The sequence below is a fragment of the Mastigoproctus giganteus genome, chromosome 1, assembly GCF_048544385.1.
Source record: "Mastigoproctus giganteus isolate SK-2022 chromosome 1, ASM4854438v1, whole genome shotgun sequence".
Classification (NCBI taxonomy): domain Eukaryota; kingdom Metazoa; phylum Arthropoda; class Arachnida; order Uropygi; family Thelyphonidae; genus Mastigoproctus; species Mastigoproctus giganteus.
The window spans coordinates 71,082,638-71,103,785 of record NC_143575.1 but is presented as its reverse complement, the minus strand read 5'-3'; the positions used below and the strand labels follow the sequence as shown (position 1 = coordinate 71,103,785).

The window sequence follows — 21,148 nt, the reverse complement described above, 5'->3', positions numbered from 1 at the left end:
ACATTGCACCTTGAATAATAATAAGAGTTGAACGTCGTAATCTCCATTGGAAGAATGATGGCTAGAAGAACCCCCGTGGAACACATTCCTGGAAAAGCATTGCAGTAACTTCTCCTTAATTGCAATATATGTGCATGAGGGCATTTTCTTCAAGAAGAGTTTGATTTCATTCAGGTTGAACTTCACTGCCATTCTATCAGTATGACAGTAGCCACTGGCAGAGGTGAAAGAGATTCTTGCACTGCTTCTATTAGAATGAGCAGAAGCCTGAAAAACAAGATGCATGGTATTTCAGAGACTGCTGGGAGCCATTGCGGTACAAGTAAACACATGGGTTGTGTTAGGGTAGCTAAGAATAGAAACAGGTGCAGGTATACTTGCGTGTACACCAATGCTAGGAGTTTAGTAAATAAATTTGATGAATTTGAGGTATTGCTCAAAACATCGAAGGCAGATATTGTTGGGATATCAGAGACGTGGTGTCACACAGATATAAGGGATGCAGAACTGGAATTTGGGGAGTACAGCGTCTACAGAAAGGATAGACAGGACAGGAAGGGAGGAGGGGTTATGTTATTAGTTAAGAAACACATAAAAACCAAGGAAGTGAAGCCAGTCGACATCGCTGGACAGTGCAGTGTGGAGTCAGTTTGGTATGACATAAACATTGGGAGATCAAAATTGAGAGTGGGAGTGTGCTATAGGCCTAATGACTCTGATGAGTATAATAAGGAACTGTACAGGGAAATAGAGTGGGCCAGTAAATCAGAGAGTCTTATAATGGGAGATTTTAATTTCCCAGATATTGACTGGAATTTGGGGACTGGTTACTCACACATCAGCAGGGCTTTTGTGGATTTATTGGATGATTGTTTTCTACATCAGCATGTTCGGGAGGCAACTAGAGGGAGTAATACTCTTGATTTGATTATCAGCAGTGATTCTTCATGCATTAAGAATCTGCAGATAAATGAACCACTAGGTGGCAGTGATCACAGTGTGCTGAAGTGGGATTTACTCAAAGAGGTAACTACCATTAGGGGTAAAGGGAAGGGTTATTGCTTCCGTAAAGGCGACTACGATGGACTGAGACAGTATTTAAATTCTATACAGTGGGACCAACTGATGATGTTACCAACAGCAAATTCAAAATGGGAAGCATTCAAAGAACTTATCTTGGAAGCTACTAGGCTTTACATACCAACTAAGAAATATTGTTCAAGGTTTAGGCCAAAATGGATGTCAGATGAACTAATGAGGCATATGGCAGAGAAGAAAAATGCATGGGATACATACAAATTAACACATGACACAGAAGCCTATGATAGATACAAGTTGATATGCAACCAAGTTACAAAGGAGGTTAGGCAGGCGAAGGCAGATTACGAGAAATCCTTGGCAAGGGATGCAAAGAAAAACAGCAAAGAGTTCTTTACTTATGTAAACTCTAGAAGGAAGGGGATGAATCAGATTGGTCCACTTGATATTGATGGGTCAACTGTTGATGATCCTGCTCAGGTAGCTAACAAACTAAATGACTATTTTGCATCGACATTCACACATGAGGAGTTATTCAGCGAGGGGAATGCCAGAGGTGTATTCAACTCTAGCAGTAAGCTACAGAATCTTGAAATAACTGGGAGTAAAGTGGAGGAGAAACTGTTGAAGATAAACACAAGAAAGGCACCCGGGGTGGATGGGATCTATCCAGTTATATTAAAGGAGGCAGCAAAGGAAGTAAGCAAACCCTTAGCCATAATTATGAGAGCTTCCTTGGACTCATGGGAGGTACCCATAGACTGGAAATGTGCAAATGTGACCCCAATTCACAAAGGAGGATCAAAGGCTGACACAAGTAATTATAGACCTGTGAGCTTAACTTCTGTTCCAGGAAAATTAATGGAGGCACTGGTTAAAGAAGCACTGCAGGGTCATTTAGACAAGACTTCAGTTATAGCTCAGACACAGCATGGTTTTGTTAAGGGGAAGTCTTGCCTGACCAACTTGATTGGATACTATGATGCAGTCACAAAAGAACTGGATGCAGGGAATAACTTTGATATTATATACTTGGATCTTAGAAAGGCTTTTGATACTGTTGCACATGGAAGACTGCTACACAAATTGGAGCAGTGTGACATTGGAGGCAAATTGCTGCTATGGATAAAGGGGTGGTTGAGGGGGAGAAGACAGAGAGTGGTAATCAATGGACACTGCTCATCGTGGACTGATGTTATTAGTGGAGTCCCTCAGGGCTCAGTGTTGGGTCCATTATTGTTTTCTGTATTTATAAATGATATTGATGATGGTATATCGGGCTTAATGTCCAAGTTTGCAGACGATACAAAGGTTGGCAGGGTTGTCAAGGACACTACTGACACTATGCTGCTGCAACAGGATCTGGAAAGGTTGAGCAGATGGGCTGAGAGGTGGCAAATGAAGTTTAACATTGATAAATGTAAAGTACTACACATGGGAAACAGCAACCCCAGAGCAACGTATCAACTCTGTGGTACTACACTGACAGTGGTAGAGAATGAAAGGGACTTGGGGGTGGTTGTGCAGGCAGATATGAAGTTCTCTGAACAGTGCAGACGGGCTGCAAGAGTAGCTCATGGAGTATTGTCAATGATATACAGGAATTTTTCCAGCAGGGATAAGGAGGTGATTATTCCATTGTATAAGGCGATGGTCAGGCCACACCTAGAGTACTGTATACAGGTCTGGAGACCTCATTTCAAGAAGGATGTAGAGCTGCTGGAACGAGTACAGAGAAGGGCAACAAGATTAGTGAATGGAACAAAGGGGTGCTCTTACGAAGAAAGGCTTAAGTTTTGCAAATTACAGTGTCTGGAGACTAGGCACCAGCGAGGTGATCTGATAGAGGTGTATAAAGCCTTGAATGGTTTAAGCATGCTCAATGCTGATGGGATTCTTCCTCTAGCTCAGAAATATCACCTGAGAGGGCATAAATTCAAATTGAGGAAAGACAGATGTAGGATAGACGTGCGGAAATTTGCCTTTAGCCAGCGGGTGGTTGGTTGGTGGAACAGACTTCCATCCCTTGTGGTGGAGGTTGATAGCCTAAATAAGTTTAAGGCTCAGCTGGGCAGGTATTTTGAACGAACAGAGGGGTGAAGTGGAAGTGGGTTTTTTTTTTTTTTTTTTTTTTTTGGCTGATGCTGCATAAGCTTGCTTTCTTGCATCAAATGCCTCTACTAATGCTAATGCTATCCCCCCCCCACCTACCTCAACAATTTCAGAAAGCAGGTTGGGAAAACCTTTGGCTGTTTCTGAATTCTCACTAGCAGCTTCTCCTGTCAATTTTATATTATGCAATCCTGCATGGAGCTTTTATCTCTGAAACTATCCCCAACTTGCATTAAATTGATCAAAATTACTATCCTCACTATCACCTTCTCCCATACGAGTTTTCTAATTCTCATATCTTTTTCCTTCTCTTGAATCATTGTGTCATTAACTGGAATTCAATGCATACATTTTTCATCAATCCATATTTTCAAAAGTCTTTCCATTTATTTTATAATGCTACCACACACACATGAGTAGATGTAATTCAATGACTAATCAAATCCATTTTCGTGTTTGATAATTCACTCTTTATCCTTCACTATCATGCCTATATGTTTGAGCATGCTAACCCTAATGTACAGGCATGCCTTCACCACTAGCTCTTATTATTTTCATTTTATATTCAAAAGAAATTGCATGTCTTTTCTTTATCATTCCATCAGCTCCAGGGGCACCCTTACTTTGGTTTCTCTTTTTGCTTATCTGAACCACAAAGTAATACACCAATCTACAAATTATTGTTCCGCTAAAACAAGTAACTGTGAACAAGTAACCACAACAGAAACGGATCTGAGACTGCTGAAATAATACAGAAAGCAAAACCAAAACCTTTTAGTTTTACTTCTGGATTTATAAGGCATGTTAACTTATCCTCACATAAATAAATTTTGCTTATACTACAGGAAGAACACAGGGATCACAGGGGTTGTTTACAAAGATAACATTAAGGTGCACTAAAAATGTGCATAACTGCAAATATATGTATGTATATCTGAATGGAATGTAGATATCACCAGATGGACAGTAACCAAGTGTCAATTGTATGTGGTTACTTGAACAAATATTTAAAACTTTGAAAAAGTTGAGTAAACTAAATAAAGGCATCTTTACCAGGACTCGGCAAATATGTTTGCCATAGTGACTTCTTTGCAACTAGTATTTTACAGATTAGTCTAGTAGCTGTGAGAATCTACTGCTGGTTATTTATTTTACAACAGTTCTGTACCATATCTTGTAAGAATTGGCACAACTTTCAACAGAAGTACAGTACAGACGTTTCAGTACAAAAGCTAAACTACTGACAGCATTATTTATGGAACAAATCTTATTGGTCAAAAGAATATGAAGAAGAATAAATGGCTAACCAATCATATCCAGATTCTGTTAAGACAGTGCAAAAATTAAAATTACCTGGAAAGAATTCCACAAATGGTTTCTTCTTCAATATTCATACAATAAACTTTATCCTTTTTTAATTGATCATTCATGAAAGCATTACAATTATCTTATTATATTTATCTTATTGAGCTTTGTTTGCATGTATAATAGCATAAGTTGGGTTCATAACTTGGGGAGTGACCTGGTAATTTATCATTTCTTGTTTTTTGTTTTTTTGATATGTTGCTTCAATATATTGTTAACATTTAATACAGCATTTACAATTAATTTAATATATATATAAGTTAATTATGTAAAAAACTTAAAAGATTTTAATTTTTTTAGAGTTTAATTATCAGTTTACTGACCAATATAGCGCTTTTGCTGCCTTGGTAAAAAAAAAAAAAAAAAACCCGAATAGATAAGAAAATACAAATTATATAATTTCCCTCCTCATACATGTGACTATCCAGTTGACTTTTCAATTTATTCAAACTGTCAGCCTCAACTGCCTGCAAGGGCAAATTGTTCCAGAAATCGATGACTTGCTGGCTGAAAAAAAACTTCCTACAATCTAATCTAAAGCTCAACCCCTGTAATTTTTATTTATGGCCCCTAGTTCTGGAATTCTTTATAACAGTGAAAATTCCACCTTCATTCATTTTACTAATCCCTCTCAGGGCCTTATAAACCTCAATCAGGTCACTTCTAAGGTGCATGGTTGTGAAGCTCTGTAGCCCACATAATCTGAGTCTTTCCTCATATAGTAGTCCTTTTGCCTATCTCACCATTCGCATTACCGATCTTTGTTCCCTGCATCTAGTGCATGAGTAACTGTGTCAAAATAGCCTACTAAGTTAGCTAAACATTATTTTCCCTTAACAAAACAATGCTGTGTGTCCTTCAGAATGCCATTTCTTCCTAAATGTCCCTAGAATGCAAAAGTTTGTAAGATTTTTCCTACCACTAAAGTCAGACTAACCAGTCTGTAGTTGCCAACTTCACTCTTAGAATTACCTTTATGTATTGGCAATACGTTAGCACTTCTCCAATCCAAACGGATTCCCCCCCCCACAAGTCCAAAGATGCCCTCATAATTAACCTCAGTGGTTCAATACACATCTCTCGCAGTTTCCCTCAAAACTATAGGGTATGTTTTGAAGTATCAACTCTGGGAGCCGCACTTGCCTTTATGCTCAAAAGTTTTTCTAATAAACAATCATCTGTAATTACAAAATCACTAATTTGAGAACAGATATTGGCTGCTTTGGAACATTAGCATTATATTAATAATACTAACAAGCAAAGTAAACACTGAAATTTTATATGCAATTGCATATAATCCAAAGTCTACTAATTACAAACAGCTACCTCTGGAGGAGAATACTGCTACCATTTATCAAGTGTGTTACATTAGTTACAAAGTAAATTTTTGTAAACAACAGCACAACATCCTTTCTTCTACTAGAGGTTACACTTATGATAGCAAAAACTATTAAAGGCTAAACTAGACAAAAATATCCATGAACTGACAAGTGATTTATGGAGAAATCACATAACTCCATTTCGGCACTATGATAGGCCAAATAGTTTGGTTTGATTTAGTTTTCTCAAAACACAGTAAATTCTATGGTATAAGAAATAAATACACAGCAAAATTAGTAAATCAGTATGACTGAAGTAATGGCCGCCAAAAGAAAAAAAAATTATACAGTTGAAGAAAAGTTAAAGATTAAAAAAAAAAATTCAGTATATTTCTTGAGTGTGGAGTTCTAGAAGGAATGATCTGCAGCTGGATGAAAGAGGAAGAAAATTGCATTCATTCTTAGTTTCTGCAGAAGATGAAGTAGGCTTCCAAAGAAAGGAAACTAGACTGTGAAAACAGTGATGTGGCGCAATGCTTATACAAGTGGTTTCTACAGAAGCCTAGTGAAGGAGTATCAATAAATGGGGAAATTTTGAAAGCACAGGCACTTAAATTTCATAAGCTACTTGGTGAAGATGACACATTTAAAGCTTCTGAAGGGTGGCTGTGGAGATGGAAGGCTCATCATGAGTTATCCCAGGTTAGTCTTGCAGGCAAATCTACATTTGGTTAAATTACTTTTGGTGAATTGTTTCCTGAATTTCTGCATAATTTGATTCAAGATTGTGAATTCACAGATGAACTGTTGTACAACTGCAATGAAAGAGTGCTGTACTCTAAACTTCTCTCTAATGAATCACTAGACATTGAAAAGGCACCCAACAAAAAGGGTGTGAAAACTAACAAAGAGAGAATTACTGTGCACAAACAAGACTGGAAATCACTAGCTAAAGTCATTGTGCATCAGTCAAAGTCCCTGGAGTTTTGAGACCGTAAACATGAAATCTCTACATGATTTATAAAAATAGCTCTAACACTTGAATGACGAGTGATGTTTTTGCTTCATAGTTTGAAAGTGAGTTTGTATCATCGATGAGACACCACTTGGTTTCCAAAAACTTGAAGAAAAGGCTGTTACTGTTGAATTATTGCCCAATTCACCCTTCAGCTGATGTCCTGAAATCAAAAGATGGAAAGATGAGAGTTGTGTTTCTGCCAAGGAACACAACTACACTAATTCAGCCCATGGATCAGGGCATTATTTAAGCCTTCAAAGCCTACTATTGTGAACTTGAATTTCTGAAAACATTAACACTACACTGAAAGACATTGCATACAATATTTGATTAGCTGGGAGAAAGTAAGCTTAACAGCAACTGAAAACTGCCAGAAAAAAAATGTATTGGAAAAGATGAGATCACTAACAATAACCTTGAATTAGCAGCATTTTCAAAACAAGAAGCAATGGCTGCTTGTAACGTATTTGGTGGCAGTCTTGTTGGAAATGACCTTGTTGCTTGAACTGAGGTGAATGGTGAAGCTCCAGGTGCACATTACCTGAGAAAGGAAGAAATCACAGCCTCTGTGAACAGTGGGAAGAATTGACAAATAGATGGCCGGTGACATAGGGAGTGACTAAGAAGATAATAATGTGGATGACTCGTGTAAGGAAAAAAGTATCCGAAATTAACGAAATGCTTGAAAACACTAATGAGGTGATGGTGTCAGAATGATAGTGAACATCTTAATTTATTGCATCTGGCCACTGTTAAGAATTTTGTACTGAAAAATTACTGTCATCAGTTCCAACAAACTAAATTACATGACTACTTCAGAATGGATGTGTAAAATGTCAGTCCATAACAGCATTGTGTATTAGTAGAATGTAAAGGGAATGATATAACCTTTAACATTTTGTCTTTTACTCTGTATACTCATAAAACTTTAGTAAATAAAGTATTTATTTACTAAGTAAAATATATTAAAAAAAAAAAAAAAATGGGGAAAAAATGGTAAAATTTTTTCTGCTATAACACACTGCTTATATCGTGGGTATTAAAGTTGTCTCCTGACACCTGCGTTATATCAAGTTTGCACTGTACTTTGAAGAAATAAAATTAGTGAAGGTGACATGCATTATATTTTGTACAATTTTTCCCCTATCTGTTTTTTTTTTTTTTTTTTTTTTGTGGATTATGCAAGCTACATAAGCTTGCATAATTTTGCAAGCTTATGTAGTGGGTATTAAAGTTGTCTCCTGACACCTGCATTATATCAAGTTTGCACTGTACTTTGAAGAAATAAAATTAGTGAAGGTGACATGCATTATATTTAGTACAATTTTTCCCCTATCTGTTTTTTTTTTTGTGGATTATGCAAGCTACATAAGCTTGCATAATTTTGCAACATGACAAGCATATGTAACATTATTCTAAATATAAAGAGGGATTGAATAAATACTTAGAAGAAATTAAGTCAATGAAGGTGACATACAATGCATTTAGTATGTTTCCTGCTTTTTGTTTTTTTTTCCAGGAAGCAACCTCACTACTCATAACTTCTAATCTGTAAAGCTAAATCTAACATCTAACTAATAATACAGTCCTCTGATGGGTTAGAAATATGCAGAAAACTTACCTGCCCATCTTCATATTCCACTTCTAAAATGTCACCCTTAAAATCCTTTAAAACCTCAGCTCCCTTCCATACTGTTACTGGATCTGGAATCCATACACGTGCTCCCTACAAAATATAATGTTTAATTTTAACTGAATTCAAAGTACAAAGCCAAATTACTATCATAAATGAATACCAATAGTATATATTATCATAACGATTTATGGTGATTTAGTAAATTAACTGCTTTCTGGAGAGAAGGCAAATCTATGCTACTATTTTTTTCCCCCCATTTAATTCTTTAAATGATATCTACATTTACTCAAGGAACATGAATTATGATATCTAAACAGAAGACGAAAAGCTGTTTTTTTTAATATCTTTTAAATAGTTATTCCATATACTGAGAGCACAAAATATGGATGAGGATTAACCCAGCATCACATCAAATGGAATAACCATAGAAAAAGTTGATCAGTAATTGATCTATCAATGTATGGAGAAGGAGTTTTTTACTCTAAAGCCATCACACAACCAGGGGCATGTAATAACCTGAAAACTATATAAAATAATGATTACGTTCATTTAGGTTGTATGCTAACACTTGTTCCACATACATTCCAACAGTAGTTTGAGTTTTTAACCTATGAAAGAGAAATCATGTCTGAAACATTACCTTTGATTACAGAATAAAATAACTATTGAACAGGTCAGTGCCTTTGCACCATGTTTTGTTCGTAGTGAACTGTACAAATCAATAATTGGCATTGTAGCTTTAACATAAAGAATTCCTACTGCTAAGCTTAGATCAACACCCAAGGTTGTTCCTATCTCAAATAAAATTAGGAAAATGGATCAAGGTTTAGTCTAAAAATGTAAACAATGCATTTCTGAAATGAATGAAAGCCAATTTTATTTGAAGAAGGAAAAACATAACTGTTGTAATGTGAAGAGATACTACACATAACTGCTCATATACATCTAGCATTTTCATGCAGCTAAAAGGGGTAACCAAACAGTGAAGGTCATACAGCCATTGCATTTATTTATTTATTGTTATTTTAAATGAAGCTGGTTTATGTTTGTTTAGAAGAATACCAAAGACATTTTTGACTAAATCAAGAATGTGAAACAACTTTCCCACTGAGGGAAAAAAATAAAATAAATAAATAACAGATAATTAGACAAATAAATTTTAAATTTAGAAACTGTAAAAATTGAAACACCCTATGAATACAAATAGTGTTATTACTAGCCATTTGCTGCAATGAAGTTCTGAGGCTTTTGTTACACAGCCAAAAAATAAAATAAAACTACCTGTGTGTTCCTCATTACATAGGTATCTGGACTTCGATTTCCCCAAGTTGTCAGCCTTAACTATCCATGGAGGTAACTTATTCCTAGTAATTAACAACTCACCAACTAAAATATAACTTCCTAAAATCCAATATACATTTCTTTCCCAGTAATTTGAATTTGTCTCCTAGTTCAAATATCATTTATATAACCATGAACATTTTACTTCCATTCATTTTACTATCCCCTCAGAGCTTTACAGGCCTCAATCAGAACCCCTTTAACACATATACTTACTTAAACTCTATAGACCACATGTTCAAAGTCATTCTTTGCACGGGTACCCTTTTGCTGATTTCAGCAGACAAACTGCCCTCTTTCAAGAACCTCAATTATGACCTCACTATCTCTACAAGCAAATATTCCCTAAATCATTGAAAAGACACCATGATTTCTCCTTCCTACTTGTCTACACTACTTGGAGAACTTTGTGCCCTCCCATATTCTAACTACAAAATCCCTTCTTTCTACTATTTTTAATTCAAGCCCAGAGCATAGTCTTAGTAAGACCTTGCATTTTTACTATTGTAGATTACTGCGGACACAGAATAAATAATGACAAGTTTAATATTCATTGGAAAACACACACATTAAATTAGATACATACAAAAGCTTTCGGTTAGTTTGTTAACCTTCATCAGTAACTGACAGTTAAGAGTGTGGAACATGAGGGCGTGTACTGCTAGTCATGTGTATGGCTTGCAGTACATGACCTCATGTTCCACACTCTTAACTGTCAGTTTTAATGATAAAGGTTAACAAATTAACCGAAAGCTTTTGTATGTATCTAATTTAATGTGTGTGTTTTCCAATTAATATTAAACTTGTCATTATTTATTCTGTCTCCATTTCACTCTGTGTCTGCAATAATCCACAACAATAATAATGAATCCAGAGTGCACAGGCCTCTTTAATCACCTTGCATTTTGCTGCTTTTAAACAGTTGCCAATTTTCTAACCATCCAATCCAAGCCATCCTGAAGTGCTGCTTGGTGCTGATCATTAACCATTCTCCTAATCATAACATCATCTACAAATTTTGTCATTACACCTTGTAACACTTCATTGATGTCATTTAAGAAATTAAGTAGTCCCAGTAACAATCCTTGAGAGCCTGTACTTCTAAAATTAGCCCAAACTAAAGAGTAACTATTACTATATATGCTAGAATGAGTTAACCTCTGAAGCACTAAAAATTAATCTAAAATTAAGGAGAATTTTATACTGGCGTATAAGCCAGTATAAAATCCTCCACTTGAATTAACAGCACATACTTAGTGTTAGAAAGACAAATTAATATCAATATAATTTTAAATTTATTACATATACAGGATATTTCATTTCATAACACATGGGCTATATAGTTTCAGAACCACTTGTTTCCAACTTGAAATCAATAAAAAAAAGTTCATATAAACATGTCTGATTCCGAACAGTCATGGAGCTATGGCTGTTTGAATTTTAAAAAATGACTATAGAGTTTTTAAATTATAAAAAAATAATAATAAACTAATAAATAAGAATAAGCTGTTAATCTTTATAATCTGATACTCCTTCTGTTCGATCGTTGCAAGCAGCAGTGATTGACAGGCCTAGCCTCTGCTACTTGCTTTCCTTGCAGTGATTGGAAGCTCTGACCTCTTAAGTATACGGTACCTGTTTTAGTTGGTGTTTATTCAAATGTTTTAAAATTGAGAACCTGTTTTCTGATTTTAAAATGGGGGATTCACTGGAACACCGGAACGGCTTGTATAATGTATTTAGGAAGGATAGGGTAGACAGAAGGGGTGGTGGGGTAATGCTTCTTATTAGAAGCAGCCTGAGTGCGACGATAGCTTTCCCGGATTCAGACGTTTCACATGCTAGCATAGAATCTGTATGGTGTGAGATAGTTGGAAACAAAGGTATAATGCGAGTAGGAGTAATCTACAGACCAGGTGATTATGACAAAAGCCTCTACATTCAAATGGAATGGGCAAGTAAGCGTCAATATCTTATTATGGGTGATTTCAATTTGCCTCTAATTGATTGGAGAAAATGGGAAGGAAACGACATGGGGAACAAAATTTTTAAATCAACTAGATGACTGTTATTTGTATCAACATGTCAGGGAAAGTACTAGAGAAAAGAATACCCATGAATCAGATGACATAACAGGGCTGACAGTAGAGAAACCAGTAGCAGGAAGTGATCACGGAGTTCTATGGTGGATGATGATGAGATAGGTATCAGCAATAAAAGGCAAAGGAATGGGTTTTAATTTCAGAAAAGGAAATTACGATGCCTTAAGGTACTACATGGCCTCTATTAACTGGGTAGATATCGCGCACAGAATGAACACATTTGAACTGTGGTATGCTTTTAAAACATTAATCACAGATGCCTTGAATGCGTATATACCATTAAAAAAATACTCCACGAGGAGGGTTCCAAGTTGGATGAATAGTGAAGTTGCCACATTACTTGAGTAGAAAAAGGTGGCATGGAAAGGTTACAGAGCAATAAAAAGTACTGAAGCCTATAACAGCTACAAGATGATCTGTAATAGAGCCACAGAAAAGGTTCGACAGGTAAAGGCAGTTTATGAGAAATCACTAGCAAACAGAGCAAAGAGGGGGGATAAGGAATTCTTCACATATATAAATGCCAAGAAGAGCAGGACAAACCAGATCGGACCTTTACGTAAGGGAGAGGCGATATTATTAAATACACCAGCTGCCGTTGCAGATGAACTCAACAGTTATTTTGCATTGATATTTACAAATGAAAAACCTTTTGTGGCAATGGGAAATTGTGGGAGCGAAGTTGAAAAATATGTAATTAATGATATTGAAATTTCGCGAGATTATTTAATTAAAAAACTTTTGGGCCTACAGGCCAGTAAGTCCCCTGGAGTTGATGGAATATACCCCATATTCTTAAGGAAGGCGGCAAGTGAGTGCATTGAACCATTGAGGTTAATTATGCGAGCATCACTAGACTCTGAGGAGATTCCCTTGGATTGGAAAAATGCCAATGTATCTCCCATACATAAGAGTGGCTCTAAAAGTGAAGTGGGAAATTATCGACCTGTCAGTTTGACTTCAGTGGTAGGGAAAATCATGGAGGCAATGATCAAGAGTGGAATTCAGGATCATTTGGATCGAATTGAAATTCTCAAGGATACTCAGCATGGTTTTGTAAAGGGAAAATCATGTTTAACAAATCTGGTTCGCTATTTCGAAAAGGTCACTCACGAGCTGGATTTAGGGAATAATTTCGACATTGTTTATTTAGATTTCAGCAAAGCTTTTGACTCAGTCTCACATGAGCGGCTGCTTTATAAGCTGGAACAGGTTGAAATCACTGGGAAAATCCTTAGATGGATAGCAGGATGGCTTCAGGATAGGAGGCAGAGGGTTGTGATAAATGGCTATTCCTCAGATTGGGTTGATATAAGAAGTGGGGGTTCCCCAAGGATCATTATTAGGACCACTGTTGTTTTTAATTTTCATAAACACATTGATGAAGGGATAGAGGGCGTGATGTCTAAATTTGCAGATGATGTTAAATTTGGTAGAGTGGTTAATGATCACTGTCAAGTTGAGCTTCTTCAGAGAGACCTAGATAGACTTCGGGAATGGTCAGAAAAATGGCAGCTATGCTTTAATCCAACAAAGTGTAAGGTATTACACCTGGGAAACAGTAATCCAAAATAACTTATTCACTTGGTGGAGTTCAACTAAACCCAGTACTGGAGGAAAGGGGTGTTACGATACGGTCAGACATGAAATTCTCTGAGCATTGTAAACAGGTTGCAAGGAAGACCCATGGTGTCCTATCGATGATCTATCAAACTTTTGCAAATAGAAGTTCAAGTATGGAGACCGCACCTAAAGAAAGATATCGAGCTTCTTGAAAGGGTGCAAAGACAGGTCACTCGCCTGGTGAGATCGGCAAAAGGGTGTCCTTATAAAGAAATACTTCGAATATGTGGGTTGCAGAGTTTGGAAACTAGACACCTTAGAGGAGATTTGATTGAGGTGTTTATGGCTCTGAGAGGCATCAGTAAAATGAATGAGGACGAAATTTTAAAGATTATAAATGATGCTAGAACTAGGGGACATAAATTGAAGTTATGGGGGGAAATGTTTAGATTGGCCTGCAGGAAGTTTTAGTTTAGCCAGCGAGTTATAAATTACTGGAATAAGTTGCCTACATGGGTGGTAGAGGCTGACAGTTTGGGGAAATTCAAAGGTCATCTGGATAGTATCTTCGGGTCAGGGAAGCGCATAGGATGATAGGTTTAATTTCTTTTTTTTTTTTATTAATTATTATTATAAAAGATTTCTAAAAATTTCGTATTGTTAATTATTATTATTTATTTTTATTATTTTTTTTTTATCATTGTTTTGTTCGGTTTTTTTTTTTTTTGGCTGGTGCAGCATAAGCTTTCTTGCACCATGCAGCCATTACTAATACTAAGTAAAAAGCAAATAGTGGGGGAGAGGCCTGTCAATCACTGCTACTCACAACAATCGATCAGAAGGGGCACCAGATTGTAAAGACTAACACAGAAAAAGCAGACATCTAGTAAAAATATTCATTTATACTAGTATTAGTAGTGGCAAATGATGCAAGGAAGCAAGCTCATAGAGCATCAGCCAAAAAACTACCTACCTCAACTGTCCATTCCCTCTAATAATTTGTCTAATTCTTCCTTAAATTTATTCAAATTATTCACTTCCACAACACCAGGTAGAAGTTTGTTCTGACAATCAACCACTCTGCCAGAAAACAAATTTATGTCCCAGTGCGTGCGTGTGTGTGTGTGCTGTCTAAAACAGAGTAAAAAAAAAGAATATTTGAAGCATCTGAACATAGAACACAGCAACTCTCTCTCTCTCTTCCCCCCTTCCAGGTACAAATTCCTAATGAATCAACACTGGTTGTCAAAAAACATGATTAGCATTGTCTTGATCCAGAATTTCTATTTTTTTAAGACATATATTAGACATTCATCCAATAAATCAAGAATATTTCTGCTACTGTGTGGGTCACCCATAAGTTCCAGTTAATACCTGGAAAGTTAGTTCCTCCATCATAAGACATTGGCTACTGGCTCACCTATCTGACTGTGTAGTCATTCGGCCTATACCAGAATCTTACTCTCATTTTAGTTTTCACAGTTCTTGTCATAACAAACTCACTAAACATTGCACTGGGCTACCCACATATCTGAGTGCACTGCCTTAGATTCTGTATGCTCCTTAACCAAGAGCATTACTCCCCCAGACTCCTGTCCTTCCTGTACTCACCATATTCAAATTCTTCATCACTTACGTCTGCGTGTCACTACTTTCTGATATCCCTACTATGTCCACATTTTCTACAGGAGCATGTTAGAGAGGCAACAAAGGAAGCAATACTCTTGATCTGGTTATCAGCAGTGATTCTTCGTGCATTAAGAATCTGCAGGTAAAAGACCCACTGGGTGGCAGCAATCACAGTGTACTTAATTTGGAATTTAATTAAAGACGTAACTACTGTCAAGGGTAAAAGCAAAAGGATTTTATTTTCGTAAGGATTACAACAGTGGTCTCAGACAGTTTTTAAATTCTATGCAGTGGAACCAACTGATGATGTTACCAACAGCAAATTCTAAATGGAAAATATTCAAAGAAACTACTAGGCCTTTCGTACCAAACAAAGAAATCCTGTTCAAGGCTTACACCTCAATGGATGTCAGATGACCTATCAAGACACGTGGCAGAGAAGAAAAATGAATATAAATTATTAGGTGGTACAGAAGTTTATGGTGGATTTAATTAGTCTGTAATCAAGTCACAAAGAAGGTTAGACAAGCTAAGGCAGATTATGGGAAGTTTCTTACAAAGAATGCAAAGAAAAACAGGAAAGACTATGTTTATATTAACTGTAGAAGGAAGAGATTAAATCACATTGGACCACTTGATGTGTATGGGTTAAATGATGACCCTGCTCAGGTTGTGGACAAATTGAATAGGTATTTTCCATCTATATTCACACACAAGGAATTCTTTAGGGAAGGGGATGTCAGAAGTTTATCAAACTCTAACAAGGAGCTAAATGACCTTGTGATAATTGGGAGGAAAGCGGAGGAGAAATTGAGGATGGACATAAAAAAGACACCTGGGGTGGATGGAATATATAAAATTATATTAAGGGAGGCAGCAATGGAGGTAAGAAAACCTTTAGCCATAATTACGAGAGCATCCTTGGAGTCAGAGAGGTTCCTTTGGACTGGAGAAATGTAAATATATCCCCAAAAAATTTATAAATATATAAATTCATAAAGAGGGATCAAAAGGCGACATGACTAATTACAGACCTGTTAATGTAACATCTGTTCCAGGGAAAATAATGGAATCATTAGTTATGGAAGTAATAGAGACCATTTGGAAAGGCATGCAATTACACTGCAATCACAGCATGGATTTGTCAAAAGGCAATCTTGCTAATTGATCTGGCAGGTTACTATGTTGTAGTGATCAAGGAAATGGATACAAAAAATAATTTTGACATCATATACAGGGGGTCCCTGGTATCAGAGTCCCCGCAATTACGAGGATTTTAAATTTAAAGAATTAAAGCTTTTTCCCTTGACAAGATTGCCCACACACTTGAATATTTTTTATAAGAACAATTTTCTTCATGATCGTGCAACAAAAGTTAAGCATGAAGTTAAAGACATAACTAAATTCTTAGACAATTTTATCTGAAAAAATATGGCAAAAAAAAAAAAAAAAAACACAAAACTCTGGATTCATTCTTTACTCGTACAACTAAAAACAGAGTAACTTCAATACACTTTACTTAACCTTACTTAACAGCAAGGATTTCTTTACTTATATAAACTCTAAAAGGAAGGTGATGAATCAGATTGGTCCACTTGATATCGATGGTTTGACTGTTCATGATCCTGCTCAGATAGCAAAAAAAATGAAATGAATGAGTACAATATTTTGCATCTACATTCACACATGAGGAGTTATTAAGGAAGGAAAATGCCAGAAAGTTATCAAATTGTAGCAGGGTGCTTAATGATTTTGTAATAACTGAGAGCAAAGTGGAGGAGAAATTGTCGAAGTTAAACATAAACAAGGCACCTGGGGTGGATGGGATCTATCCAGTTATATTAAAGGAGGCAACAAAGGAACTATGCAAACCCTTAGCCATAATTATGAGAGCATCCTTGGACTCAGGGGAAGTCCTCACAGACTGGAGATGTGCAAATGTATCCCCAATTCACAAAGGGGGATTCGAAGGGTGACAAATAATTACAGACCAGTTAGTTTAACTTCTGTTCTGGGTAAAATAGTGGAGTCACTGGTTAAAGATGCATTGCAGGATCATCTAGACAAGACTGCATTAATAATTCAGACATAGCATGGGTTTGTTAAGGGAAAGTCTTGTCTGACAAATTTTACTGAATACTATGATGTAGTTCCAAAGAAACTGGATGCAAAAAATAATTTTGATATCATATACTTGGATTTCAAAAAGCTTTTGACACTGTTGTGTCAAAAGCTTTTTGAAATCCATTGAAAGACCTAGGAGTAATTGTGCATGGAAAACTACTGTACAAACTGGAGCAGAATGGTATTAAGGGTAAGTTGCTACAATGGATAAAAGGGTGGTTGAGTGGGAGAAGACAGAGGGTGGTAATCAATGGTCACTGCTCTTTGTGGACCAATGTTAATAGTGGAGTTCCACAGGGTTCGATGTTGGGCCCACTGTTGTTTTTTATATTTATCAATGATACTGATGAAGATTATCAGGCTTAGTGTCAAAGTTTGCAGATGATACAAAGGTTGGCAGGGTTGTTAATGGCAGTGTACTACTGCAACAGGTTCTAGAAAATTTCGGCAGATGGGCTGACTGAAGTTTAACATTGACAAATGCAAAATACTGCATATGAATAGAAGTAACCCCAGAGGAACGTACCAACTGTATGGTACTACTCTTAGGGTGGTAGAAAATTAAAAAGACCTAGGAGTAATTGTGCAGTCAGATATGAAGTTTTCTGAGCAATGCAGACTGGCTGCAAGAGCAGGTCATGGGGTTTTGTCAATGATATACAGGAATTTTTCTAGCAGGGAAAAGGAGGTGTTATCCCTTTGTATAAGACAATGGTCAGGCCACATCTTGAGTACTGCGTACAGGTCTGCAGGCCTCATTTTAGAAAGGATGTAGATTTGCTTGAGCGTGTAAAGAGAAGGGCAACAAGATTGGTAAGGTGAATGATGGGATTCTCTTACCAAGAGAGGCTTAAGTTCTGCAAATTGCAGCAGCTGGAGACTAGGCACCTTTGAGGTGATCTGATTGAGGTTGAATGGGTTGAGCATGCTGAAATCTCATGGGATTCTTCCACTTGTTCATATTACAAACCTAAGGGGGTATAAATTCAAATTGAGCAAAGACAGTTGTAGAATAGATGTGCATAAATTTGCCTTTAGCCAACGGATGGTTAATTGCTGGAACAAACTTCGATCTGTTGTTGTGGAAGTTGATAGCTTAAATAAATTCAAGGAGGAACTGGACAAACATTTAGAGGGAATGGCTGTGTGAATTAATTTTTTTTTTTTTTTTTTTTTTTGGCTGATGCCACATAAGCTCGCTTTCTTGCATCACATGCCTAAAATAATAGTAAAGTATTACTATTACTTTACATTGTGAAACATATTATAATAAAAAATGTCTAATAAAATAATTTTCTCATTTTTCAGCTTCATCTATTTTTTACTATGTAAAAGTACATAATAAACATTACTATATAATACTGGTGTAGATACACCATAGACAACTCTTAAAGAAAAATTACGGCAATAGTGTGAAAGGCATTGTTTCATATATCTCATATTGTGCTCATCCTTCACAAGTTGCCCGTGTATTGCACTACCTCGAATAAATAACGCTTCGCTAATAGAGAAGACTACTGTTGCTTAATCTCGGTGGGTACCACCACCCAGATGGCACTGCTTGCAAAATGGTATGGGATAAGGAACTGTGTTATCCATATACTATCACTATTAAACTTAGGAAAGCAAAAAGGTGTAAGAGAAGAAGAAATGCCGTCGAAAGGAGCAAGGAACAGTTACTCCCACTCACTCACTGAACTAAACCACTCGTGAACCCACCCCAAATAGGCAATGCTTCCTTCACAACAAGTTACCATGTATTGGCACTACCTCAAATAAGTAATGCTTATAACTAAAAGAGACGACTATGGTTACTTATTCTCGGTGGGCACTAGCACCCAGATGGCACCATTTCAAAGCTAGTTGGCTTTTCACCCACCAATGAAAAGCCAACTAGCTTTGAAACAGTGCCTTCTGGGTGGTGGTGCCCACCAAGAATAAGTAACAATAGTCTTCTCTATTAGTGAAGCGTTACTTATTTGAGGTAGTGCAATAATGGGCAACTCACTGTGAAGGATGAGCACAATATGAGATACACATGAAATGATGCCTTTCACACTACTACCGTAGTTTTTCCTAAGAGTTGTCTATGGTGTATCTACACCGATATTATATAGATATAGAATCTTAAACTCTTAAAAATATTATGCCTAGTTGCATTTAGTTTTATTTAAATAATAAACATTACAAAAATTTGGTCTCGGTTTTAAGTGAATTTCCTGGAACCAATTTATCCTTGGAAATCTAGGATCCCCTGTAGTTGGATTCTAGTAATGCTTTCGATACTGTTGCACAAACTGGAGCAATGTGGCATTAAGGGAAAGTTACCGCTATAGATAAAGGGATGGTTAAGTGGAAGGAGACAGAATGGTTATCAATGGGCACTGCTCTTCGTGTGCTAATGTTATTAGTGGAGTTCTCCAGGGTTCAGTACTAGGTTCATATTGTTGTTTTCAATATTTATTAATGATATTGATGAAGGCATATCAGGCTTAATGTCTAAGTTTGCAGATGATACAAGTGGTTAACAACAGTCATTAAGGTAAGCTATTACAACAAGATCTGGGAAAATTTGGTCGATGGGCTGAGAAATGGCAGTTGAAATTTAATGTTGACAAATGCCAGGTACTGCACATGGTTGATAAATTGCTCCAGCATAATTTATCAACTGTGTGGTACTACACTCAGGGTAGTGGAGAATGAAAAAGAACTGGGGGTAATTGTGAAATCAGACATGAAATTCTCCAAGCAGTGCAGACATGCAGCCAGGACACCTCATGGGGTTTTGTCAATGATATAGAGAATCTTTGCTAGCAGGGTTAAGGAGGTGATTATCCCTTTGTATAAAACCTTATCTTGAGCTGTATACAGATCTGGAGGCCTCACTTTAGGAAGGACAGTTCTACCAGAACTGTGTGTGTGTAGAGAAGGGCAACCAGATTGGTGAAGGGAACAAAAGGATACTCTTACCAAGAAAGGCTTCAATTCTGCAGATTGCAGTATCTTGAGACTACGCACCTTTGGGGAGATATGATTGAAGTGTTTAAAGCCTTGAATGGATTGAGTAAGCTGAATGTTAATGCTATTCTTCCACTTGTTGAGACTACACACGAGGGGACATAAATTCAAGTTGAGGAAGGATGGTTGGGATAATGTGTGGTAGTCTTTTTTTTTTATGAAAACCCCAAACACGAAAGGTATCAAAACCTATAGTACTTAGTACCGTGCATGGGTTAAAAGAGAAGTGGGGGGGATGCCGGAAACTTTGCTATAGAGACTAAACATGGGTTTCACCACTTCAAGCCTCCAATAAGCAAAGTGGTGGTATTGCACCTGTTGATGAGAGTCATCTACCACCTGCCACCAGTCTGCCTTCAAACGGCAGGTGGTTGATTGTTGGAACAGGCTTTCATTTGTTGTTGTGGAGTAAATGGGTTGAATAAATTCAAGGGAGAACTAGACACATACTTGGAGGGTATAGGTGAGTGAACTGTTCTTTTTTTTTTTCCCTGCCAATGCTATATACGCTTGCTTTCTTGTATTGTTTGCATTTACTACTACTACTACATTTGATGACTTAACACCAATGCTTCAAATTCCTCAAATGTGGTTACGATATTGCTAGCATTAGTGCACAATCAAGTATACATGCACCTGTTTTTGCTTCTAATAATACTATCACAGCCTATGTATTTGCTTGTTCCATGAAGACCACCAGCTGCTCTTGTAATCTCGGTCAACTCACTTTTCAGGTGGCTGCATGTCCCAATAAGAGCAGTGGGCAAAGATAAAGAAAGCCAACAGAGAACCACGGCAAACTTCGGGAAACTTGCTGGACAAATGTGTCCCGCTACTGCAGTTTCTCCCTGCATTCTCAGTAAACAGACGGTGCGTGTTATCG

General features: G+C 36.9%; 1 protein-coding gene across 3 annotated transcripts in view; it reads right to left on the bottom strand.

The window, feature by feature from the left end:
• didum (dilute class unconventional myosin) overlaps window positions 1–21,148 on the bottom strand; it is an 814,019-nt gene that overhangs the window by 768,099 nt on the left and 24,772 nt on the right. For all 3 annotated transcript variants that reach the window (XM_090373351.1, XM_090373360.1, XM_090373369.1), the window contains exon 2: window positions 8,474–8,578. In XM_090373351.1, coding sequence (XP_090229477.1) covers window positions 8,474–8,578 — 105 coding nt within the window. The remainder of the gene's footprint in view (window positions 1–8,473; window positions 8,579–21,148) is intronic.